General features: G+C 46.6%; 1 protein-coding gene across 1 annotated transcript in view; it reads left to right on the top strand.

Annotated features, from left to right (window-relative positions):
• Nucleotides 1–21,583, top strand: part of LOC124606567 (facilitated trehalose transporter Tret1-like) — a 166,670-nt gene that overhangs the window by 124,026 nt on the left and 21,061 nt on the right. The window contains exons 4-5 of the mRNA XM_047138551.1: nt 717–992; nt 7,032–7,250. Of these exons, the coding sequence (XP_046994507.1) occupies nt 717–992; nt 7,032–7,250 (495 nt within the window). The remainder of the gene's footprint in view (nt 1–716; nt 993–7,031; nt 7,251–21,583) is intronic.

Here is a 21,583-nt window from a genome sequence, read left to right as displayed (position 1 = left end):
TCAAGCATGCAACAAGAAATACATTTGCTCATTCGTCCTTTCACACAGAAGGGAAGGGGGATGACAGTATCTTATCATATACAGTATATAAAAGAAAGCGGATGTAGGTTCCGTATGAGACTGTGTGACATGAATTACATATAAACTGTGTTTTAAAGTGTAGTAGTGTGACAGATCGTTCTTGATTATGTGTAAAAGTAACACGTTCCATTGCTCAGTCTCCTCCCAGATAGTCAGAAACACCACAGTAAATTTAGAAGTGGAATGTATGCCGTAAATGACAACAGTTTTAAGAAATTAACATGAAAGGAATCCAACAGAGACCTTTCAACCTCTTCATGATGGAAGCCCAGCTGAGAGAAGGGCAAAGCTTCAGTACACTTGATGAGTGGAGCTGTGCTGCCTACAGGACAAGGTTCACAGTCCATTGGGCTCACCGATATAGGGTTTCAATATGAACAGCCTGCTGGTGGTGAATCGAAGGTGGCCCTTCACGACAGTTGATTAGATGTTGGTAGAGATTTCTTGGCGCTGTTTGTTGGTTGGAGATGTTTTCTACAAGGTGAGGTGCATGACACAATAGGCTTTCTGACGCTGGCCTTCATCACGAGTGTCCTGCTGATGAATTTCTGTATGGGTTCCTCCGTAATGGTGGCCCAACTGTCAAGGGGCAAGTCTCGGGTCTACATGTTGAGTGGATCTGTACCGTTCGGCAGGACGAGGTGCGCGGCACGCTGGGCTCGCTGATGCAGGGCTTCATCACGGGCGGTCTGCTGGTGGAGTACTGCGTGGGGCCGTTCACGACGGCGGCGCAGCTGTCCATGGTGTCGGCGGCGACGCCCGTGCTCTTCCTGCTGGCCATGCTGGCCGCCGCCCCCGAGTCGCCGCTGTTCCTGCTGTCCCGCGGCCGCCGCGACCTCGCCGAGGAGGCGCTGATGCGGCTGCGTGGCCGGCCCGCCGCCGGTGTCAAGGCCGAGCTCCAGAAGATGGAGGTGCGTCGACCCTCTCACTGTCGCTTGCTTGTAGCCACATAGTACCGCACCTGTAGCGGTTAGACACACAAGACACAAACGGTGATAATCCTAGACGGCCGGCCGAGGTGGTCGAGCGGTTCTAGGCGCTACAGTCTGGAACCGCGCGACCGCTGCGGTCGCAGGTTCGAATCCTGCCTCGGGCATGGATGTGTGTGATGTCCTTAGGTTAGTTAGGTTTAAGTAGTTCTAAGTTCTAGGCGACTGATGACCTCAGAAGTTAAGTCCCATAGTGCTCAGAGCCATTTGAACCATTTGAAATCCTAGACGTATTTACAATAGAACTACCTTGAAAACAAATGGACGGCATTTTGTTGGCACGTTGTTTCGAGGACGTTGCAAAAGTTTCCCTGGGAAGCCCTCAGACATCCTCCATATACACTCTTGTTCATAAATTAAGGATAATTGCAGAATGGTGTGCCACACAACGTGGCACTACAGAAAACTTTCGCTAATAGCATAGGCACATAGGGAACACACACGATACAGATCTGTAAGTGCACGGTATTGGTGATCAGTTGAGAAAACCGTTCCGAAACACATCTGCTACAAAACTCCACTGTTTCCTGCGCATGTACCCCGACATCAATATGGGATCTGATCACCACAGGCTGCACAACGGGTTGGCATACTCTGGATCAGGTGGTCGATCAACTGCTGGGGTATAGCCTCCCATTCATGCACCAGTGCCTGTCTGAGCTCCTGAAGTGTCGTAGGGGTTTGAAGACGTGCAGCGATACGTCGATCGAGAGCATCCCATACGTGCTCGATGGGGTTTAGGTCTGGAGAACAGGCAGGCCACTCCATTCGCCTGATATCTTCTGTTTCAAGGTACTCCTCCACGATGGCAGCTCGGTGGGGCCGTGCGTTATCATCCATCAGGAGGAAGGCGAGACCCACTGCACCCCTGAAAAGGCGGACATACTGGTGCAAATTGACGTCCCGATACACCTGACCTGTTACAGGTCCTCTGTCAAAGACACGCAGGGGTGTACGTGCACGAATCATAATCCCACCTCACACCATCACACCACGACCTCCATACAGGTCCCTGTCAAGGACATTAAGGGGTTGGTATCTGGTTCCTGGTTCACGCCAGATGAAAACCTGGCAAGGATCACTGTTCAGACTATACCTGGACTCGTCTGTGAACATAACCTGGGACCACTGTTCCAATGACCATGTACTGTGTTCTTGACACTAGGCATTACGGGCTTTCCTGTTACCAGGGATTAGTGGAATGCACCTTGCAGGTCTTTGGGCGAATAAACCATATTTGTTCAGTCGTCTGGAGACAAGTGTTCCAGTGGCTGCAGTAAGGTCCCGAGCAAGGCTACCTGCAGTACTCTGTGACCGTCTGTGGGCACTGATGCTGAGATATCGGTCTTCTTGTGATATTGTTCACTGTGGACGTCCCGTACTGTATCGCCTGGATACGTTTCCTATCTGCTGTAATCGTTGCCATAATCTTGAGATCACACTTTCTGGCACACGGAGGGCCCGTGCTACGACCTGCTGTGTTTGACTAGCCTCCAATCGCTCTAGCATTCTACCCCTCATAATGTCATCAATATGTGTTCTTTGAGCCATCTTCAACACACAGTCACCAGTAGCACGTCTGAAAATGTCTGCACACTTATTCGCTGCACCGTACTCTGACACCAACACACCTCTGCGTGGACTGCTGCCAACGCCACTGTGTGACGACTGCAGGTCAAATGCATCGCATGGTCATACCCTGAGGTGATTTAAACCCGCAAACCGCCCACAAGAGCGTTGTTTCACCATGTATCAGCATTATCCTTAATTTATGAGCATGAGTGTAGTTCTGATGTCTCCCCACCATGGTTTTCAAGTCCTGGAAAAAAGACATTAGTGGCCGTTGATTTGCTTCAAAAAATGGTTCAAATGGCTCTGAGCACTATGGGACTCAACTGCTGAGGTCATTAGTCACCTAGAACTTAGAACTAGTTAAACCTAACTAACCTAAGGACATCACAAACATCCATGCCCGAGGCAGGATTCGAACCTGCGACCGTAGCGGTCTTGCGGTTCCAGACTGCAGCGCCTTTAACCGCACGGCCACTTCGGCCGGCGATTTGCTTCAGACGAGGAGGTGCACGCCTGGGTACAATCACGATTCTGTAGACCTCTGCAAACATTTTTCCATGCAGGCGCTGACCATCCTCTCACGTAGTGGGATAAATCTATTAACTGTTACGGCGAATACTTTTGAAATAATAAACAGTTTACTTACTTTTTCTCAGTCTTTGTCCTTTTCATTTAACTGCCCCGAATACATTTTCAAGAAGAGCACCTACACTATCGAAGACCGCATCTCACCCGTCAAAGTACCTGTGAAGTAGTGTGGACCGGTGATCTGAGTTACAAGAATTCCACACCACACATTAAAATACCAAATCCATTGACGATCGGCATTACGTACCCACTTAGAATTTTCAGTAATGCATATTATGACGGTTCACTGCACTATAATTTATGAGCGTGGATTCATCAGAGAAAATAACACTTCGCAAGGCACAGTGTCGGCATTCCTTAAGGATCAGCAACATGTCAACATGCACGATGCCTGTGTGTTCCTTGTTTATTCCATGTCAGTATCCGTGGCAGACTGAACCTCTTTTGTTTGTGCATTCCGATCTGCTTGTGTGCAGCAGTGTAAGGAAACATTCCACAAACCAACCGGCGATGAATGCAAACACCGCTTCGAGCAAGCTGTTCACACCGTGCCACCAACAACTTTACATCTCATCCATAGGTCATTTAGAGGGCGCATTTAGTTGTGTGTTCAGGATAATAGGCACTCGTTTGAGCAACTCACATACGCGAACATTGTGACACCTGAACGTCCTAAAACTTTGAACATTTGTAGTTCCCTAACGAAAATTGGCAGTAATTGGAAATAACAGATTTCTGCAGAGTTGGTTTGCATAAGTCAACTTCATAATAGAAAAAGAAGTTGCATCTACGAAATTATTATTCGTTGCTGTAATTTCCTGGAACACCACTCCACAGAAAAAGTAACGTTTCTTGAGTTTAGCCCAAATACGCCTTTTATTTCTTATTTTATAAGTTACAGAGAAGAACATGTTATCTGAAGCACGCTGTGTGCAGGACGTTAAAAAAACTATTCTATATTTTCAGAAGGGTAGTGTGGATGAAAACACAAAAAATTTCTAGTACACATGCACTTAAAAATGCATATCTTACGACCAATGAGCACTTATTCATCTTCACTGCTGTGAAATACATCTCTTCAACTGCAAGACCTTCGCTATTAGAAACGACCTACAGAATACAGTAAGCAAATGAGAACGCGTTTATCAGTCACTGTGAAACAGTAGAGCTTCTAATGCAATGTGCTTGCTATTAAAAACGTCCTGCAGTTGTGAGCCATCACTAAAGAAGGTGCTCAATATGGTGTCTATTCACAGTAAGTCATGCTTCCGTCGAACATGTTAGGAAATCCCGCACTCGCTGAAAAACTCCTGGTTGCTCATGAATGCGCTGATTCACACTGGCGATGCGTTCCTGTAATGTTTATATATCATTAATGGGGCTTGGATACACCAAAGATTTCAAGTGTCCCCACAACCAAAAATCCAAGGGATTAGGAACTAGGGGACGAGCTGCCCAATGTAGGGAATTACCCGACCAATGCACTGCTCATAAAATGTCTTTGCGAGATGTTCTCGGAACTGTGGAGAAAATGAGCTGATGCTCTATCATGCGTGAACTACATATGCAGCCATTGTTGCAATGGTACTTCCTATAGCAGGGTAGGCAAATCGTTCGATAGGAACTAAAGATACTAGTTAACCTGTTCGGCAGTATACAGGGTGGTCCATTGATAGTGACCGCGCCAAATATCTCACGAAATAAGCGTCAAACGAAACAACTACAAAGAACGAAACTTGTCTAGCTTGAAGGGGGAAACCAGATGGCGCTATGTTTGGCCCGCTAGATGGCGCTACCATAGGTCAAACGGATATCAACTGCGTTTTTTAAAATAGGAATCCCATTTTTTATTACGTATTCGTGTAGTACGTAAATAAATATGAATGTTTTAGTTGGACCACTTTTTTCACTTTGTGATAGATGGCGCTGTAATAGTCACAAACATATGGCTCACAATTTTACACGAACAGTCGGTAACAGGTAGGTTTTTAAAATTAAAATACAGAACGTAGGTACGTTTGAACATTTTATTTCCGTAGTTCCAATGTGATACATGTACCTTTGTGAACTTATCATTTCTGAGAACGCATGCTGTTACAGCGTGATTACCTGTAAATACCACATTAATGGAACAAATGCTCAAAATGATGTCCGTCAACCTCAATGCATTTGGAAATACGCGTAACGACATTCCTCTCAACAGCGAGTAGTTCGCCTTCCGTAATGTTCGCACATCCATTGACAATGCGCTGACTCATGTTGTCACGCGTTGTCGGTGGATCACGATAGCAAATATCCTTCAACTTTTCCCAAAGAAAGAAATCCGGGGACGTCAGATCCGGTGAACGTGTGGGTCATGGTATGGTGCTTCGACGACCAATCCACCTGTTATGAAATATGCTATTCAATACTGCTTCAACCGCAAGCGAGCTATGTGCCGGACATCCATCATGTTGGAAGTACATCGCCATTCTGTCATGCAGTGAAACATCTTGTAGTAACATCAGTAGAACATTACGTAGGAAATCAGCATACATTGCACCATTTAGATTGCCATCGATAAAACGGGGGCCAATTATCCTTTCTCCCATAATGCCGCACCATACATTAACCCGCCAAGGTCGCTGATGTTCCACTTGTCGCAGTCATCGTGGATTTTCCGTTGCCCAGTGGTGCATATTATGCCGGTTTACGTTACCGCTGTTGGTGAATGACGCTTCGTCGCTAAATAGAACGCGTGCAAAAAATCTGTCATCGTCCCGCAATTTCTCTTGTGCCCAGTGGCAGAACTGTACACGACGTTCAAAGTTGTCGCCGTGCAATTCCTGGGGCATAGAAATATGGAACGGGTACAATCGATGTTGATGTAGCATTCTCAACACCGACGTTTTTAAGATTCCCGATTCTCGCGCAATTTGTCTGCTACTGATGTGCGAATTAGCCGCGACAGCAGCTAAAACACCTACTTGGGCATCACCATTTGTTGCAGGTCGTGGTTGGCGTTTCACATGTGGCTGAATACTTCCTGTTTCCTTAAATAACGTAACTATCCGGCGAACGGTCCGGACTCTTGGATGATGTCGTCCAGAATACCGAGCAGCATACATAGGACACGCCCGTTGGGCATTTTGATCACAATAGCAATATATCAACACGATATCGACCTTTTCCGCAATTGGTAAACGGTCCATTTTAACACTGGTAATGTGTCACGAAGCAAATACCGTCCGCACTGGTGGAATGTTACGTGATACCACGTACTTGTACGTTTATGACTATTACGGCGCCATCTATCAAAAAGTGGTCCAACTAAAACATTCATATTTCTTTACGTACTACACGAATATGTAATAAAAACGGTGGTTCCTATTTAAAAAAAAAAAAAAAACAGTTGATATCCGTTTGACCTATGGCAGCGCCATCAAGCGAGCCAACCATAGCGCCATCTGGTGTCCCCCTTCAAGCCAGACGAGTTCCGTTCTTTATAGTTTTTTCGTTTGATGCTTATTTCGTGAGATATTTGGCCCGGTCACTATCAAGGTCCTATTAGCCATGCGGAAGAAGAGATGTTTCTCACAGTAGCGAAGGTGAACAAATCCTGAAAGCTCTTAAGGGACGCATTTCAGAGCCAATGTTTACTAGAAAATTTTTTCTTGTTTTCGTCTATACTACCAACTCTCAAAATACGGAATGCTTTTTTTTTAACACCCTGTCTTCCGCTCTGAATTTAGGATTTTGTGTCTAACCGCTATCTGGGGGTGCCGGCATGCAATGTGGACAGAAGCTGTGGCTGTTGCGCAGGCGTGCCTGTCGCCGCCGCAGAGCGACGCTGGAGCTGGAGCTGGAAGCGGCGGCGGCACGTGGGCGCGGCGCTGGTGCAGCCGTGCGGCCGTACGCGCCATCTTGCTGTCGCTGGCCTTGGTCACCCTACAGCAGCTCACCGGCATCAACGCCGTGCTCTTCTTCGGCACGCACCTGCTCAACATGGCCGCCAGCGACAGCCCAATCTCCAGCGCACAGGTGATTCCGCCCTCCACGAGTGAAGTAAAGGCTGGGGTCACCCTGGGGAGTTCCAACAGGACCGTTGCTGCTATTGTTATCTACCAGCGGAAAAATTACACTATCGGAGCACAAAGACTCCGAATATTATTCTGGTTATTTAAAGGATTCTGACTGAAAAGTGGAATTCCAGCTGTCTCATTGGAAGGTGACACTCGTAATGTGATCGAAGATCGATCACGACTGGCTATTGGTCTGTAAACAAACTGGTGTGAGAAGACTAGAATGTCTCTTGCACTACAAAAATCGCTATACAGGGTGTTACAAAAAGGTACGGCCAAACATTCAGGAAACATTCCTCACACACAAAGAAAGAAAATATGTTTTGTTGACATGTGTCCGGAAACGCTTACTTTCCATTTTATTACTTCTCTTCAAATCACATTAATCATGGAATGGAAACACACAGCAACAGAACGTACCAGCGTGACATCAAACACTTTGTTACAGGAAATGTTCAAAATGTCCTCCGTTAGCGAGGATCCATGCGTCCACCCTCCGTCGCATGGAATCCCTGATGCGCTGATGCAGCCCTGGAGAATGGCGATTGTATCACAGCCGTTCACAATACGAGCACGAAGAGTCTCTACATTTGGTACCGGGGTTGCGTAGACAAGAGCTTTCAAATGCCCCCATAAATGAAAGTCAAGAGGGTTGAGGTCAGGAGAGCGTGGAGGCCATGGAATTGGTCCACCTCTATCAATCCATCAGTCACCAAATCTGTTGTTGAGAAGCGTACGAGCACTTCGACTGAAATGTGCAGGAGCTCCATCGTGCATGAACCACATGTTGTGTCGTACTTGTAAAGGCGCATGTTCTAGCAGCACAGGTAGAGTACCCCGTATGAAATCATCATAACGTGCTCCATTGAGCGTAGGTGGAAGAACATGGGGCCCAATCAAGACATCACCAACAATGCCTGCCCAAACGTTCACAGAAAATCTGTATTGATGACGTGATTGCACAATTGTGTGCGGATTCTCATCAGCCCACACATGCTGATTGTGAAAATTTACAATTTGATCACGTTGGAATGAAGCCTCATCCGTAAAGAGAACATTTGCACTGAAATGAGGATTGACACATTGTTGGATGAACCATTCGCAGAAGTGTACCCGTGGAGGCCAACCAGCTGCTGATAGTGCCTGCACACGCTGTACATGGTACGGAAACAACTGGTTCACCCGTAGCACTCTCCATACAGTGACGTGGTCAACGTTACTTTGTACAGCAGCAACTTCTCTGACGCTGACATTAGGGTTAACGTCAACTGCACGAAGAATTGCCTCGTCCATTGCAGGTGTCCTCGTCATTCTAGGTCTTCCCCAGTCGCGAGTCATAGGCTGGAATGTTCCGTGCTCCCTAAGACGCCGATCAATTGCTTCGAACGTCTTCCTGTCGGGACACCTTCGTTCTGGAAATCTGTCTCGATACAAACGTACCGCGCCACGGCTATTGCCCCGTGCTAATCCATACATCAAATGGCCATCTGCCAACTCCGCGTTTGTAAACATTGCACTGACTGCAAAACCACGTTCGTGATGAACACTAACCTGTTGATGCTACGTACTGATGTGCTTGATGCTAGTACTGTAGAGCAATGAGTCGCATGTCAACACAAGCACCGAAGTCAACATTACCTTCCTTCAATTGGGCCAACTGGCGGTGAATCGAGGAAGTACAGTACATACTGACGAAACTAAAATGAGCTCTAACTTGGAAATTAAGCGTTTTCGGACACATGTCCACATAACATCTTTTCTTTATTTGTGTGTTATGAATGTTTCCTGAAAGTTTGGCCGTACCTTTTTGTAACACACTGTATATGCTCTTAAAAGGCAGGTTAAATAGGGACCCAATTGTCAGAATTAATGGCCAGGCAGTGTCGCGACAGAGATATGCCCGTTACTTAGGGGTATATCTACATGAGAATTGGAGTTTCAATCCGCATATTGAGAAAATAACGACAAAGTCCTTAGCTCTGTTCAATAAGATAATATCAATTGGACAAACAAGATTTAATTTGCCGTCAAAAGCAATAAATATCTATCATAACAGTATATTGACACCAACAGTAGGGCCCGCATCCAGTGTGTGGGCCCACAGGTTAGCTCTGGTGCGGCCTGCCGCTGCTGTCAGGCGAATACAGAGGAACGTTCTGTTGAGATGCATTGGAGCATTCAACACAAGTCCAACAGATGCACTGATGGTAATCATAGGTCTATGTCCACTAGACCTGATAATAAGGCAGCACGCAGCCTTCTACTGGCTGCGCAAACAGAACATCGACAAGGTGCAAAATATAATGAGCAGTCCTCTGGTAAGCGTTAAAGCCATCCGAGAAATAATGCTTGACATTTGGCAGGACGAATCGGATGGGCCCAGTACGGGCCGTAGAGTCCACGGGTTTCTACCCACAGTAAGGGAAAGACTAAAGAACAAGATAATGAAGCTCTCACAGGGCCTAGTTCACTTTCTTACAGGTCACGGTCCCTATCCCACGTACCTGCATAAAATAGGGAAAAGGCCAACATCGGAGTGTGACTGTGGTGCTCACGAAGGATCGCCAGAACACACAGTGTTTGAGTGTCCAATATACGAACAGGCTGTCTCAGATGAGAAACAGCTTCTGCAAACAAGGAATGTAAATGAAATATTGACAAATGGCGAATTATTCAGCAGTTTTGCAAAATTGGTAAATAAAATCTCAAGGGAGGCCCAGCGAGCCTACCTTGGGAGAGGGTAAAAACGCTTCAGATCTAATGCGCAATTGTAAATATGTAAACGATATGTTTCTTTAAGTCTTTGACTTTAGTAGCTAGTAGTTGTAGTTAGCTCAGTATGGTGGTGGGGGGAATAAAAGAGTAGTATAAATGGAGTGGTTTCTTCTAGTAGTAGCGGCCCGCCTCTACGTGGCTAGGGACGGGCAACTCTCTGGGAGGATTCCAGAGAGGCTAAGAGGCCGACCATTCACATGTAGCACAATGTTGCTTATTAAATAGATAGTGTGCATGCCTTAACAAACCACTTCTGTAGTACTAATAGCAGAGTTAGTTAGTCTTAATAGACCCACTCAAAAGTGTCAGACAGTGGGTTATGTATGTTTCATAAAATTGGGGAAAAAAATTGTCTCATCCTACGAGGGTAATCCCAAAAGTAAGGTGTCCTATTTTTTTTATAAGTACAGAACTCTGTTGTGTGGCAGTTGGTCACACTGTTAACGAAGAGTGCTTCACGCGCTGTGTGTGAACATCTGCACGCCGCGCTGAGGCGCTCAGTCTTGGCTTGGCAGCCGTTGAGAATGGAGCTCCCGTTGGATGTTACCGCCTAGTGCGAATTGAGCGCAGTTATTCGGTTTTTGAACGCAAAGGGCATTGCGCCGATTGAAATCCATCGCCAATTGACGGAAGTGTATCGTAAGTCGTGCATGGGCGTCAAAAATGTTCGTAAGTGGTGTAGAGAGTTTGAAGCTGGTCGGACCGAAATTCACGACTGACAAAGGAGCGGGAGACCGTCAATTTCTGAGGGGACAGTGTTGAAGGTTGAGCAAAGCATGCGTGAAGACCGACGGATCACCTTGTATGATCCCTGCACGTTGGTTCCCGAGGTTTTCCGAAGCCCTGCTCACAGAATTTTAACGGAAACATTGAATTAGCGGAAGGTGTGTGCAAGATGGGTGTCACGCATGTCGACTGAGGACCACATGCGGCAACGAGTTGATGCTTCCCGCGCGTTTCTTCACCGCCTTGCAACCGAACAGGACAACTTTCTGGACTCAATTGTCACGGGTGACGAAACCTGGGCATACCACTTTACACCTGAGACCAAGCAACAATCACGCCAGTGGCGGCATCCTTCTTCCCCAAAGCCGTGGAAATTCAAACAAACACAGTCTGCCGGTAAAGTCATGACACCCGTTTTTTGGGATCGGAAAGGGGTATTGTTGGTCGACTTTATGCCCACTGGGACTACAATTAACGCTGACAGGTACTGTGAGACTCTGAAAAAACTCAAACGGGCAATTCAGAACCGGAGAAGAGGAATGTTGAGCAAGGGCGTACACATTCTCCGTGACAACGCTCGCCCACACATCGCTCGGCAAACCGTTGCTCTCCTGTAACAGTTTCAGTGGAACATAATCACTCACCCACCCTATAGTCCTGACTTGGCACCCAGTGACTATCACCTGTTCCCTAAGTTAAAAGAACATTTGGCCGGAAAGCGATTCAACTCTGACGACGAGGTGAAAGAAGAGGTTCATAACTTTCTGAACAGCATGGCGCCGAGCTGGTATGACATGGGCATACAAAAACTGCCACAGCGTCTACAAAAGTGCATCGACAGAAATGGTGATTATGTTGAAAAATAGCTAAATGTTCAAGCTTTATCCTGATGTAAACCACTGTAGAAATAAACAGGACTATGTACTTATAAAAAAATAGGAGACCTTGCTTTTGGGCCGGCCGAAGTGGCCGTGCGGTTAAAGGCGCTGCAGTCTGGAACCGCAAGACCGCTACGGTCGCAGGTTCGAATCCTGCCTCGGGCATGGATGTTTGTGATGTCCTTAGGTTAGTTAGGTTTAACTAGTTCTAAGTTCTAGGGGACTAATGACCTCAGCAGTTGAGTCCCATAGTGCTCAGAGCCATTTTTTTGAACCTTGCTTTTGGGATTACCCTCGTACCTTCCTCAGAACCTTTAAAATTTTTCCCAAAAGTTTTGACGTGCGAATATATTCCCACTTTTTTTAACGTGCAATTCATCTCAAACTCCAACAAGTTCCCCTGACTGTAGCTCACTCACACCCACTAGTCCATCATTGTAAGTTGCTCTTACCCATGCACTCCCAGTTGCCGTTTCTCACTCACTCATTCAGCCCTACTCATTGTCATTCTCTCTTTCTGTCTCTCTACCAGTATCTCGCATGTGACAGCAACAGTCTCCACCATCCTGCCCTACTGCTACAGTCTTCTCTCATTGTCACTGTCTCCCTCTTGCTCTCTCTTGCTGCTAGTATCTCATTTCTTCCTTCCTACTTCTGCTGTCTTTTCTCCCTGTCAGTATCTCTCTTTCTTCCTCATTGTTATTCCCATACACTGTGTCTTTCATTATCCTTCACTCTTTTTCTAGCACAGTTCTGTCACTGTCAATTATGTCTCACTGCCACCGTGTTCCCCTTTTTCTCTTACACTGCCATTGTCTCCTTCGCTGTTTCCTTGACACAACCACTGTCTACTATCTTCCAGAACTTATTACTTTTCTGTCTCTTTGCCGCTGCCATCATCTTCTTCTCTCCCAGCATAAAAATTGCAGATATGGCGGCATGCCAAAATTTTTGGGAACATTTTTGAAGGTGATGAGGAAGGTAGAATGCGCCAGCTGGTACCCCACTTTTCAATCAGAGTCTTTTACATAAACACGAACATATCCGCATTTTTTTGCTCTGATAGGAGCATTTTTCTGCTGGTTTCCTTCTTTTCCCTGCTGAGCAGGACGTGTAACTCATATGAAAGGAAACGTATTGGTCACAAAAATTTAGATATTCTACTTATATGGAACTGAAATAATTCAAAACTGTTTTATTCCTCAGACCGGATTTTACGAGCATAAAAATTTTGTACGTGCTTCAGTGCTACAACATGGGGTTCTCACATGATAACGGAGACACTTGACAGGAAATTTTTCCGTGTTACATAGCTTTATAAGCTACTTTTTCGCCTAACACTGTATTATACGTTCGTATTGTACGTGGACAAGTATGTAAGGTTGAACCTCTTTATCTAGGAAACGGATAAAGATGTGGAGGTTGTTTGAGATTAGTATCTTAAGAATACATTATAAAAGCTACAGCCGTTTGCTGTTCATAGCTGCCTCGTAATCTTGGGCTGGGTTTTGGTCCGCTGGTAACGGCGAAAATATAGTTAAAAAAAAAACATCTTTCTGGGGGTTTTCCGAGGAACCACCCAAGAACTAGTGGTGCCTTCATAAGTTCCATGAAGCCCACTGTAGACTACATCAAATGCACAGGGAACCAACCGATTTGCTCCATTTACCTAAGCAGGAGGAAGTACATAACATTCATAATTTGACTCTGTACTGGAGAATAGTGATACTTCTGCTGGGTATGCAAATGGTCCGTAGACCACTGTCTATCCAGAACACTTGACCCTACCGTTTTATCACCAGCACAACTCGAGGTATGAACATTGGAGAATGCCATTTCTGTACTCGGCGTTTTAGAACATATTAGGTCACATACTGTCGCATACATACCGATTACAAATGGTTCAAATGGCTCTGAGCACTATGGGACTCAACTGCTGAGGTCATTAGTCCCCTAGAACTTAGAACTAGTTAAACCTAACTAACCTAAGGACATCACAAACATCCATGCCCGAGGCAGGATTCGAACCTGCGACCGTAGCGGTCTTGCGGTTCCAGACTGCAGCGCCTTTAACCGCACGGCCACTTCGGCCGGCATACCGATTACACGACGTAGAAACAAAAATTAGCTATTACCTTGAAAAAGTCGATTACAACCATGAAACTTTGTGATGCTGTCAGTCCAGTCTCTATACTGGGTGGGCCGTAAGTCAGTTGTCAAAGCTGCCTTTGGTGCAATAATACTAACCAAACGAAAATACAAATTTATTAACAACACAGAAATAGGTATAGAGTTCAGTAAATCTACAAAAGATGCTCAAAGTAGTTTCCACACCGTTCTGAGCAAACACTGCATCATTCCAACACCTATTTAGGAATTCTATCACAAATCTTCTAGGACTGCAGGTTTTTACAAATTATGAGTGGATTCGTTCATTCAAACGCTCGAATCACGAATCTCGCCAGAATGAATTTCATTTTGTAGTACACTTCAGACTGAAAAATCCAAGGCTGTGATATCTGGGGTCCGTGGTGGCCAATCAATAATACCTTGTCTGCCAATGCATTTATCAAAGATTTCATTCAGAAAGCCTCCCACAGTGGGTCTGTAATGTGGAGGTGCTCGTCTTGTTACCATATCTACTTTTCTTTAACTACCTCCAGATGTTCAACAAATGGACTATTTTCAATTCTAACAACACTTTTTGAAGCTTACACTATCTGACCAAAAGTATCTGGACACCCCCAGAAACATATTTTTTCGTAATAGGTGCAGTGTGCTGCCACCTCCTGCCACGTACTCTATATCAGCGACATCAGTAGTCATTAGACATCGTGAGAGAGCAGAATGGAGCGCTCCAGGGAACTCATGGACTTCGAACGTGGTCAGGTGATTGGGAGTCACTTACGTCATACGTCTGTACTTGAGATTTCCACACTCCTAAACATCCCTAGGTCCATTGTTTCCGATGTGATAGTGAAGTGGAAACGTGAAGGGACACATACAGCACAAAAGCTTACAGGCTGACCTCGTCTGCTGACTGACAGAGACTGCCGACAGTTGAAGGGGGTCGTAATGTGAAATAGGTAGACATCTATCTACACCATCAAACAGGAATTCCAAACTGCATCAGGATCCACTGCAAGCACTATGATATTTAGGCGGGAGATGAGAAAACTTCTATTTTGTGGTCGAGCGACTGCTCGTAAGCCACACATCACGCCGGTAAATGCCCGACGATACCTCGCTTGGTATAAGGAGAATAAACATTGGATGATTTAACAATGGAAAAAGGTTGAATGGAGTGACGAGTCACGGTACACAATGTGGCGATCCGATGGCAGGGTGTGGGTATGGCGAACGCCGGGTGAACGTCATCTGCCAGCGTGTGTAGTTGACAACAGTAAAATTCGGAGGCAGTAGTGTTATGGTGTGATCGTGTGTTTCACCCCATTTGTTTTGCGTGGCACTATCACAGCACAGACCTACATTGATGTTTTAAGCACCTTCTTGCATCCCACTGTTGAAGAACGATTCGGGGATGGCGATTGCATCCTCAACACGATCGAGCACCTGTTCATAATACACAGCCTGTGATGGAGTGGTTACACGACAATAACATCCCTGTAATGGACTGGCCTGCACAGAGTCCTGATGTGAATCCTATAGAACACCTTTGGATGTTTTACGCCGACTTCGTGCATGGCGTCAGCGACTGACATCGATAACTCTCCTCAGTGCAGCACTCCTTGAAGTATTGGCTGCTATTCTCCAAGAAGCCTTCCTGCATCTGATCGAACGCATACCTGCGAGAGTGTAAACTGTCATCAAGGCTGAGGGTGGGCCAGCTCCATACTGAATTCCAGCATTACCGATGGAGGGCGCCACGAACTTGTAATTCAGTTTCAGCCAGGTGTCCGGATACTTTCTATCACATAGTATATCTAGGTAGTTCATGGAATTGACAGTACCATTTAAAAAATTCCCACCACTGAAAATCGTTGCCAGTAGAGTTTAACTCTATTTCCATCGCCACATAGTTATTTGAGGAATCCCAGCACACACAGTTGTGTCTGTTCAATCTGCTATTCACCTTAAAAGTTGCTTCATCAAGCCGGAGAATGCTTTCATAAAATTTGGGATCGGCTTCTTGTTGGATTGTGCACAACTTGCAGAATTACATAGATCTACATTAGATCCTCAAGTAAAGAAGGTGTACATGGTCTCAAATTCAGCTTTGTAAGCTTATTCTAGCTTCTCCCTTATTCTTAGATGATTTTCTTTCAGGTTTTGTTGGTGACTGTGGAAACATTGCATGACTGTATAAATATTTTCTTCTGCAGTAACAGCCTTTGGTCTACCTGAGCGGGGAAGCTCCGTTACTGGCCCAGTCTCTATAAATTTATGAATACCTTTTCGAGAAGGAGGTTGGATGTTCCACAAACATCACTGTAATTATGATTATATTTCCATCAAGTTTGCAAGACAAATTCACGCTGTTCCTTAGTTAATGTTCTATTCATTGTTTCTAAGATAACGACAGACAACATTAACTTCAGATTGCTGGTGACAGCTGACTTATTGGTATGACTCACTAGTCAAATTCACAGCTGACTAACATTACGCTAGGCAAATAAATTCTTAGGATTTCCATAGTCTGATCAAACTTACTTGATAGTTGGTGCTTCACGTTTTGGAGGTGTGTTCCTCCAATCAGAGCGCTCAACGCCACGCCCAAACTGTTTGCTGTTGCCAAACTGCCACAACGAACAGTCAGTTCACTTGCAATTTCTCGTCTGGCCCTTTTTCTGGTTATGTTTGGTTCCTGAATCTGGCCCTTTTGTGTTGCATTTCGTCACACGTGATAAACACACCCAAAACAACACACACAAAAGGATGGCAACGAAATAAGGCACATTTCATACTCACCAATAGCCAAATGCTACTGGATTCTTTCGCACAAGACGCAATTTGGTTTCACATATTCAGTTGTTGTTATCACGGAAAATTAGAAGAGAGATAATACACTTAATATTGAATACACATATATTGGTCACTCATACATATAACAAAGAATGGCTGTTACAGATGTGGGCGCCAAAAGTTCACATAAGAACAACAAGTCCAAAGAAGGAAGGTGCCAAAGATAGGACACTCTGCCCCGGAGACGCCCCAAGCCGCCCCCCCCCCCCCCCACCCTCCAGTAGTGCAGAGCACGGTGGAGAGAAGGCTCACGAGATGAAGTCGTAATCTTGGTGCCAACACAGCGGGTGTAGGCAGTGGCTGGGGTGGGAAGTGAGGTCAGCAGTGTTGGTGGTGCTGCAACCCAGTAGTACCAATGGCTGCACTTGAAAGGTGACGGAATGCAGAGACGAATTGGCGAAAGGCAGGACGGCTGCATCAGGAGGAAGGTCATTGTTGAGGGACCATGTTGTTTTAAGTCTATTAACTGAGACTGTCTGTGGCCATCAGTGGAGGTGGATGGCGAATGTGTTGGCACTGCAACATAGCTCATGGTGAGGGCCTGAACAGGGTGGCTGAAGGACTGCCCACACAGTGTCGTCCCACAGCGTAGTAGAGTCACACGTAGCTAGGTCCTTGTGGACAAACACGAGGGGGGGGGGGGGTTGTGGAGATGTGTGACATACATGCAGACATGCTCGACCAGGGTGGGGAGATCATCAGATGTGGCAGAAGGTGAATCCTCCATGGACTAGGCGGGGAGAAGGAGAGGCTTGCTGTACAGAACCTCGGCGAGCGAGGCATTAAGATCTTCTTTACGAGTCGAGCGAATACCCAGCAGGACCCGTGGGAGGGCCTCCAACCAGAGGCCTCCGTGTCACATTAGGGTGGGCTTGAGTGTGTGGTGCCACCACACAATGAGGCCGTTCAACTGCAGGTGGTATGGTGCGGTATCAAACTTGGCATCGCCACGGGGTTCATAGAATTGTGCAAAGAGAGCAGACTCAAATTGATGTCCCTGGTCAGCGATGAGAGACATGGGACAGCCAAAGCGAGCAATCCAAGCCGAGATGAAGAAATGGGCGACGATCTCGGCTGTGAATTTCAGTAAGGGGGACAGCCTCGACCCAGCAATTCACACGGTCAATGATTGATAAGATATATCTGTAGTCCTCACACAGGGGAAGAGAATCAATGACGTCGATATGGACGTGTTGGAAACGTCCCTTTGAGATGTTAGATTTGCCTGGAGAAGGTTGAGCGTGCCTACCAACCTTGCCGTGCTGGCACAGAACGCACCTGTGGCTCCAAGTGCGACAGTCGGCGCCCTCAGCTGAGTCACTGGCATCAGTCGTGATCGAGACAATGGGCCTCAGGGCCAGGGTGGGTGAGTGTGACGGCTTTGGCGAGGGCAGTTTTAAGGTTATCAAAAGCGTTAGGCATCGGTTGGGTCCACTCCACCTTCCATTCTCCATTAGTGCTCTTGCCGGAGAGAGTGTTGGTGAGCGCCATTTGTACGGAGGCAGCTAGAGGAATATGGCGGCGGTAAAAGTTTGCCATACCCAGAAAACAACAAGCTGAGCATAATCCTCGGGGAGGGGAAATTTATGTATGATATAAACACGAGAACTCGTCGGTTGTAGGCCGTCGGCAGAGCCAGAATGGACAGGGAAGGTAACGGATGCGGAACATAGTTGAGATTTATCACTGCTGATCACCACGCCATTGTCAGCAATGGCCAAATGGACTGCATCGAGGCGAACTTGATGCTCCTTAGTGGAGGAAGAATAGATAAGGATATCGTCTAAGTAAGCATTTGCAAAAGGCACATGGAGCCAAATGGAATCAATGAACCACTGCCATGTCTGTGCAGCATTTTTCAGTCCATAATGCATGTAACAGTATTGAAATTGGCTCAAGGGTGTGATGATGGCCATCTTCAGAACATCCAGTGGATTTATAGGGATCTGGTGGTATGCTTTGGAACAATCTAATACGGAAAAAAAGGTAGAACCATGAAGCAACTGCATGAAATCTTGGATATGTGGAATGTGGTAGTTATCAATAATGGTGCGGGTATTAAGGGACCTGTTGTCCCCACACATAGATAACATGCCATACTTTTTGGGAACACAGCGAACAGATGAAAACCAGTTGCTATTGGAGGGGTGGAGGACACCTGTAGCCAACAGATCCAGAATGATTTCCTTGACGTGCAGAAGTTTGGAAGTGTTAAGGTGCCTGGCCTTATAATGAACAGGTGGGCCTTCAGTGGTGCGAATTTTATGGCAAGTGCCAATACTGATGGCTGATAATCACATAGGGAAGTCGAAATGAGGGGTCAAGAAGGTACTCACAGGCAATGTCGGTTCACTGATCTTGATGAACCAGGATGATGTAGGCAAGGTGTCAGCTGCAGTCAGCAATGGAAGGCATGATGTAGGAGTGAAGTAGCATGAAGAATCAGAAGAGATGCATGCAGGTGCATTTTGGAGATACATTCAGGGCAATGTAAAAGAAACAGCAGGCAGTGGAATGTTCAACACTGGAGCAGGTTGAGAAGACGCTTTAGCGGCATGCGCTGAACTGCCTCGCTGAGGGGTTGCAGATAAGCGATGTATGGAATGCCATGCATGTGACAATTCGGCAGAGGCAGAGGTGATGTGGGTGCATAAGTCATCATTCTGGGTGCAGAGTTCATTGATCTGGGAGTGCACATACAACAGATCAGAGAGCCATGTGGTTATGCACTTGACCAGAGAAGCACACGTGGAAAGTGTAGCCAAGGAGGTGAAGAGCAAAATGGTGCTGAACTTGGGTGTGTACGGAACTGTAGAGCCATACATGTGGCAGAGTGCGGCAGCCTGCAGGTCTGGTGAAAGTCCATAATGGTGTAGAAAATCCAACCCAATCACAGGTTCATCCATGTCGGCAGTGTGGAAGGTCCAAGAGAAGGTGTGAATCAGGGAGAGGTGAAGCGACATCTCGATGGAGCCGTGGACCGCAATGGGAGGAAGGTTGGCTGCTATAAAGGCGAGGGTAGGGGGGGACAGCACATTGACAGCATGCTTGGCCAGGCTAATGCTAATGTCGGTGCCATTGTCGACGAGAAAGCGGATGCCGGTCGAGATATCTGAGGCATAGAATCATCGAGTCGCTGAAGCTGGTAGTGCAGCGTCGAAAGATAGGTACCGTGAAGGTATGTGGCAGGATGTGGTGCGTAAACATGCCTGCCAGTCTCGTTTGGGTAGGCGCAGTGCACAAGGCAGTTGTGGGCAGTGTTCCCATAAGTAGCATGGAACCAACACAGTGGGTAGGCTGGTTGGTGGGCAGGCGTAGAACAGACTTGCAGCTGACTTCGGCAGGGCCAATAGCCAATTGGGCCACTGCTCAGGCGAGGTCAGTAGTGGCTGTTGGGAGCCTGCTGGCAGTACATCCTGTAGACCACTAGGTGGCAGCTCCTGACAGGCAGCTGAGGTGCTGAGGTGAGCACCCGCCTCTGCCTACAGGGCACTCAATAAGCAGTGATTAGGCTGTCGAATATTTGTGTGAGGCAGGCGGTGAGAGGATCAAGTCACTGATGAGATCCATTTGGGGGTGGAGATGACTCACCAGGAAGACGAAATGGACACCGTCATTGGAAATGCCTTGGATGACCAGGAAGTGGTCCAGTAAGGTGAACCAAGTTTTTTGGTTGTCTTTTTGCAATGCAGGTAGTTTAGGGAACCTGCCTTGTAACATATGTTGAGGCAGCACCACCAGATGGAGGTCTGTGCAGTCAGAGCAGGATGCCTCCGATGCCAGAAGTGCGGTAGTGGTGGACAGTGTGTCGCCCGAGGTCTGGGTGGGATGTTGGTTGCATGCAGCACATGATACAGAGGGAGTGGGCGTATAAGCTGGCAAGGTGTGTCCAATTGTGAAGCCTGACGAAGAATAATGCATGTGTAGCAGCCGGTGCTGTTGCAACAGTGGGCGGGTGTCAGTCATGGTGGAGCCACAGTGTGGCGGACCCAGTAACCAGCACGGGTAGAACGGCCGGCACTGTTACGAAAGCGAGCGGAAGGCGGTCATGGTGCAACGACAGTCGTGAAAAATGGCATGGTCGAGGCGACCGGCATCGCTGAAATGGCGTGTGGGTGGCTGGGTGGGTGGGTGGGGGGGGGGGGGGGAGGGGGAGTTGGGGGCTGTGACACTATGTAAATTAGAATGTGCTATGTGCTACCCCGTGCATAGAAATGTTTCAATTCTAAGTCCTGGAGCTTTGCCGACACGTCAAGCGATCCCTAAAGTAATGATGTACATGAAAGATAAACCACAATGTCCTTAACTGGAAGGTCACCCACATTGTGGTTAGGTGGTGTGCACTGTCCACGTTGTGGCTGTTCTTGTGCTGCCCACTAGTGGAGGTAAGATTAGGTGGCCACAGGCGTGGCTGGGCATAAATAACTGTTCAATTTTAACCAAGTTCTAAGGAAGTACACTTGTCCTCTCATAGTCGCAAGTGGCATAGTTGATTGTGCCCATTACACTTGCACCGAAAGACACTGGTAGATCCATTGTGGCAGAAACAATACAGTGTGGCACATGATGTTCATGAATGACGAAAACAATCACAAATAATACTCAATGAGATAACGACAGTGACGGGGTCAGCACTGTGGTTATCATGGAAGATTAATAGAGAGATACCACACTTAATATTGAATACACATTTATAGGTGACACTTACATATAACAAAGAATGGCTGTTACACATGTGCACACCGAAAGTTCACACAAGAACAAGTTCAAAGAAGGAAGGTGCCAAAGATAGGGCATTCTGCGCCAGAGATGCCACACAGTTATTATTATCATTACAGAGAGCAGCTTATAGCAGATAAACTTCATACAACATGGCATGAAAGCAAACATTTTAAGGGCAGCAAATAGTCACTGCAACTGGTTCTAGGTA

Source organism: Schistocerca americana, chromosome 3 (genome assembly GCF_021461395.2).
Source record: "Schistocerca americana isolate TAMUIC-IGC-003095 chromosome 3, iqSchAmer2.1, whole genome shotgun sequence".
NCBI classification, from domain to species: Eukaryota; Metazoa; Arthropoda; class Insecta; order Orthoptera; family Acrididae; genus Schistocerca; species Schistocerca americana.
Note: the sequence above shows the minus strand (reverse complement) of the source record. Positions and strands in the feature narration are given on the sequence as shown.